The sequence below is a fragment of the Mytilus trossulus genome, chromosome 1 (genome assembly GCF_036588685.1).
Source record: "Mytilus trossulus isolate FHL-02 chromosome 1, PNRI_Mtr1.1.1.hap1, whole genome shotgun sequence".
Lineage (NCBI taxonomy): Eukaryota > Metazoa > Mollusca > Bivalvia > Mytilida > Mytilidae > Mytilus > Mytilus trossulus.
In genome coordinates, this window is record NC_086373.1 from 41,360,645 (window position 1) to 41,366,644 (window position 6,000).

General features: G+C 30.6%; 1 protein-coding gene across 1 annotated transcript; it reads left to right on the top strand.

Moving 5' to 3' along the window:
- Window positions 1-2,591: 2,591 nt before the first annotated feature.
- Window positions 2,592-4,855, top strand: LOC134707900 (uncharacterized). The gene is made up of 3 exons (XM_063568056.1): window positions 2,592-2,700; window positions 3,104-3,163; window positions 3,950-4,855. Exons 2-3 carry the CDS (start codon window positions 3,109-3,111, stop codon window positions 4,738-4,740), a joined length of 846 nt encoding a protein of 281 aa, XP_063424126.1. The 5' UTR covers window positions 2,592-2,700; window positions 3,104-3,108; the 3' UTR covers window positions 4,741-4,855.
- Window positions 4,856-6,000: the final 1,145 nt, after the last annotated feature.

Below are 6,000 nucleotides of genomic sequence, written 5' to 3' on the forward strand. Positions count from 1 at the left end.
CTTGCCTGAAAGCATACTATCAAAGTTCTATAATTTGCGTATTATGGCAGAAAATTTTGATTTCCATGCATAATCTATTGAAGATCTGTCAAATTTGCAAACAATCCCCTTGACTTTTCTTTTTACTGATGTTTTTAAAAAAGCATGATATAAACTACAGTTTGGCAAATTATTAAAACATTCTATGAATTATAATTAATTCACTCAATCTAAACTGTAATTTTAATTGAAACGTTTAAACTGAAAATGATTTAACACTTAACCTTAATAATAGTTGAAATTATCCGATAAACCTCTTTAAAATACCAACACTGAAAGACAGAAAATGAGCATAAAAAACATTAGAAAGAAAGATGGCGTTTGCTAAAAACATTATCGGTAATCCATTTCTTGCTGTATTTGGCAAAATTTATAAAAAAGATATCGTTCTCAATGCTCTTAAACTTTGTACTTTACTTGAATTGGCTTATTTAAATGTTTTTATTGGATCGTCACTGATGAGTTTTTTGTAGACGTAACGTGCATCAGGCGCAAATACAAAATTTCTATACTGGTTTCTATGATGAGCTTATTTGCATGAATCTGGTATAACAGTGTACGAAAATATGTTTTAATTTGATTAGATTGTCCAACCTCATAAGACGGAATTACGGCAATTTCATTTGCTTTTCGTTAAATCCGATAAAACTTTCAAAGGTTAAGACGATGTACTTGTCGTCCATGGCAACAGCATGAACAGATATATGTGATTTCTTCAAAAATATACAAAACACTCACACCTTATACCTGACAATCTTCTTTTTATCAATTTTTGGTTACATTCTGAAGCGTACAAAAAGTCTTGAAATATCTGATGTTCAAAAGTTTTACACAGGAAAAGGATATTTCATGTCAAACTCGAATCTGCAAAGAAATAGATCAACAATTCGCGGAATTTTTTATTAAACCAAATGACAGTGTTGGCCATTGAAAAATAGGTAACACAATAATTGTATATAGCTTTATATCACTCTCATCAAGTATTTTAATGGTAATAATAAACTCGTCGAAGGCTTGTTTATAGTCATTTTGAAATTCGATAACTCAAATTGACGTCAAGCGATTATCCATTCTCACTGGTTATGAAACCTATAATTGGAGCATTCTTCAAATAACAGCTATGGTTTTACTTTTAAAGATGCTCTCATTTTCCTCTCAAAATTTGTAACTTTTCGTTTGAAGTACTAAACATAAAAAAGAAGATGTGGTATGTTTGCCAATTCGACAACTCTCCAAAAGAGAACAAATGCTACAGACTTTAACGACTTTAGGTCACCGAAAGGTCTTCAACAATGAACAAAGCCCATACTCCATAATCAGTTATAAATTGCCCTGAAATAACAAATTAATGGAAAACAATTCCACTGAGAAACTAACGGCCTTATTTTTGTACAAAATAGGAACGAAAAACAAATATTTGTCTCATCAACAACCTACAATCACTAAATTGAATTGGAAGCTCCTGATTTGGGACAGGCATTTACTTACAAAATGTGGCTGGGTGAAACATATATGTTAGCGGGATCTAAACCTTCCCACAACCTGGAACAGTGGTGTAACAGTACAACATATCAACAAACTATAAAAAAGGGTCATCAGATGGAAACAAATAGAAATATTATAAAAAAACGGTTATTTTGAACCATATCACGTGATTACATAACTTTGAAATCATGTTGGATTTTGTAAAAATTTCTGACATCTTTCTATCTAAAAACATTTATTTTACTACATTAATACATACTGATTAAAAACTGAATTTTTTTCTAAGGGTTTTGAATGATATCTGTGTTTGGTCGACGTCTACAATCGCCAGTAATAGTATGCGTTATCTTCTCTTTGGTTGGGTTGTTTTCTCTTTGACATTTTCCCAATGTCCATCCTCAATTTTACTTATTATCTTTTGAATGGCAAATTGAAGTAACGATGTTTAAGTTGAATATACTAGATAGGTTCAGATAAATAAGGTTCTACCGTTTCTATATTAAAGTAATTTAATCTGATTAAACCCCATCAAATACAGATGCTGTCAAGTTTTGTGAATTTTTAGGATTGTGTCAAAAAATTTGTTAAACTTGACAAAAAATACAGAAATAATCTCTGACTTTGTTTAATAAAATCAAATTCCGACTAAAATGATTTTTACACACACCTATGGTTCATCTATCTTTAATTACCACAATATTTAAATGCATGTTTTCCTGTGACAAACATTCTGCTATGTTCGTTATAGTTTTACATCTTAACCTTTGCAATATATATTTTTTTTAATTTAAAAAACGCCCTTTACATGAATATTTAACAAAATAAAAAAAGCAGACAAATTAAATGAAACGGCACACTAACATTTTTTTTAATTTTCAACAACATTTGCTGACCAAACTGATGTGTCTTAAAATATTGTTTTGTTGTGGTTCGGTGAAACGGGAGACTGAGGTTAAAGTTTTTAACATATAAACTCAATACAAGTATGACATTTATAACTTGATTGATGACCATAATTACAAGTATTGCAAAACTTACGTCACACCTGCACTGAACCACTTATTTCCTCTAGTATAGTATATTTCCTCATTTAAAGTGTATATAAGACAAAAATAAATTGTAGACTAAACAAAACATTTCTGTACACCGTTAAATAAAGATACGCATACATTCAAGGTAAGTTATATGTTTATAATGAGTTTATTTTTCAAAAGATAATAGAGTATGTTTTTATATGCAATATATGCAATTAATATTCAATTGAAAGAACAACAACGTCTATCTTGTTAAAACAATAGATTCGCAGTATCAGATATATGAATACTGATGCAATTATGATTTGAGCATGAATCATTTCTAGAAACGTCAAATCATCTAAAATCACGGATTCAAAAGAATGTTTTTCTTTTCTTAATTCTATCATGTATGGCAACCATACATTTTCCATGATAAGTCCTGTTGATAAGTTTTGCAGTCCTCGTTTAAGGCATCAAATATACTGGTAAAATTAATTTTTCATTTTAAGTAATATTTTCAAACCAATCGAATTGAGTTGCATTTGTTCTAATATTCATTCCAGGTATAATGGAAGGGAAAGCTGTTATCATTTTCTTTGGATTTATAGCATGTGCTTTTGCTGGTATGTATCTTATAACGTTATATATTTTTGTTATTGTTTAAATGCAGATTTATACAATGAAGTAAGTCATGAGCAAACATTATCAAACCATTACAGTCCAAATATTTGAAAACAAACAATCCAAAAATTCTTAAAACAAATGATTAGATACATGACTGTTGAATTTACCATACAAGCAATGATACATCGTTTCAACACCTGGCTTATACGTTTACCATTCTTCAGAAGGAAACAAATCAGAGAAAAAAAACAAATTTGAAATCATTTAAGAATAAAAATTGAAGCTCGCAAAACACAAATGACGGATACATAACACAAGAATACCTGATATTTTGTATTTAAAGCACAAACATGCTTAATGATTGGTGTCAGTAGGTATTAAGAACAGCGGTTTTTGACTTGGAAAAATAGTTGATAGAACAAAGATTCCAACAAAAACAAACTTTTTTTAGCTATTATTTAGAAAATACAAAAATAAACATTAATTTATTACGAATTTATTTTACATATTTCTATGAGTAAAAGGCATTTTTTACTCTCGCTACTTACAATGAAACCATGAAAGTACTCTATGCAATATTTGTATCAGTAATACAATCTATAATTAACACTTTGTTTGTAAAAATCATCGAAACTTAATTATATTTATAATCTGATCGACGTCACAGTTGGGTCTAATGTAGATGAAATGCTCGTCCGACTAATGAAATAAATAGCCTGGTATCTCTTTTTTTTTCAATTGATAATTCATATTTCAACATTTATGATTAAAATGTATTATTACAGTATATTCACCCAAAGGCGGGAAAGCTTGTGAAATTGAATGCTCGAGTCATTCAGAATGTCCAGAAGGTCACAGTTGTCAAACTGAAGGATGTGATCGTATGTGCAGACCTAGAAGAGTAATTTTATCAAATTCAGCAGTTAGATCAGACATGATTTCATCTGGATGTCTTCAGAGATGTATGGACCGAGGTAACCTAGGTTGCAGAAGTCTGTGTCAGCGTAGTGAAGATTTATTATCGGGAGGCCAAATCAATCCTGGCAGATCCTTAGACAGTAGATTCCAAGATGCTTTAGTAGATTCTATACGGTCAGATAGTCTTGTTAGACATACCTCATCATTAGGTGATTCTATTCGGTCAGGTAGTCTTGTTAAACATATGTCGCCAGTAGGTGATTCTATTCTGTCAGATAGTCGTCTTGGACGTATCTCACAAGTAGGTGATTCTATTCGGTCAGGTAGTCTGGTTAAACATATGTCGCCAGTAGGTGATTCTATTCTGTCAGATAGTCGTCTTGGACGTATCTCACAAGTAGGTGATTCTATTCGCTCAGGTAGTGTTGGAAGACATATCTCGCCAGTAGTTTCTATAGGGTCAGGCAGTCTTCTTGGACGTATCTCTCCAGTAGGTTCTATTCGGTCAGATGATTTAGTTGGACGTATCTCGCATGTTGATTCAATTTTAAATAAAGGCTGTCAAAATACATGCATTTCACGAGGCTGCAACTTTAACGAGGAATGTGTAACAAGAGGTGGATGTTCTGTATGTGTTCGTGCCAAGACCTACGCATAAAAAAATACAACAGATGACATAATATATTGTGCAATATTGAACTGATATTTATCCATGTATCGTGATATTTTATAATTTTGTATTGATACACAAATAAAGTATTTATTATAGCAGAGTTTATTTTAATTTTTGGTTTTAAATTTACAGCTGCTTCTTTCGTATGTGTTAAAAAACAAAATCGGCAAAAAATCGTAGAAAATGTCTCACAGAAATATAAGACACATCAGTAAAGCATTCTATATTTTTATGAGACTGTCATTAAAGTGAGAGGATTAGCGCTAGGTTTAATCCACCATTTTCTACATTTGAAAATGCCTTTACCAAGTCAGGAATATGACAGTTCTTGTCCATTCGTATTTTATGCGTTTTGTTATTTGATTTTGCCATGTGATTATGGACTTTCCTAATTGATTTTCCTCTGAATTCAGTATTTTTGTGATTTTACTTTTTAATCATTCTGACTGAAAAAGAATTTCGCATATGCATCATAATATATAGCAAAGAACAAATTGCACTATATTTCAATAAACAGAATTATTATTAATCGTTCTCCTCTAATAAAATATTACTACTATTGCTTAAAAAGTGTTTCGTGGAATGAGAGTAAAATTTAAATACAAAAAAAAAATCTTAACTCTCAGGAAATTAAAAACGGAAAGTTGCTTATCAAACAACAAAATCAAAAGCTCAAACAATTCTAACTAATGAAAACATCTGTCCTTATCTTGACTTAGTAAAGGATACGCCTTCTGAAGAAAATAATAGATTGCACTTGATTTGTAATAGATAGCTAGAATTCTAACATGTTTGGCAGTGGCACAAAATTCCGTTATATTGATAATATTGTGTGAACAAAACAAGCAGACATAAAAGATTACCGTTATCACTAGAAAAAGAAACAAATATCTCAATATCTCCATAAACAAAAATGAAATTGCATATAGAAGGTACTTTAAAGCAAAAAAATGAAAGATAGAAAAAAATGCCTATAGCATAATATAGTAATGGTTGGATGTAATGTGCCAAGACAAACGGATATAAACGAAAATTGACAAAATAATCAAGGTCAATAGCTTAGAAAGATAAATAAAGGACAACTATAAAATGTGTTGAATGAGCGACAAAAAATGCTAAATGGACATTTTAACTAAGTTTCGAAAATAATCTGAAAGCGACATTTCTAGAATACAAACAGACAAACAGACAAACATAGAAAACCAAAGACTATGAATAACTTTACTAACAGTTGTGTGATCTCAG

Excerpts from the sequence above, each read along its gene's own strand:
- LOC134707900 (XM_063568056.1), top strand. The coding sequence starts at position 3,109 with ATGGAAGGGAAAGCTGTTATCATTTTCTTTGGATTTATAGCATGTGCT. Across the intron at positions 3,164-3,949 it reads TATAGCATGTGCTTTTGCTG|TATATTCACCCAAAGGCGGG; the intron begins GTATGTATCTTA and ends GTATTATTACAG.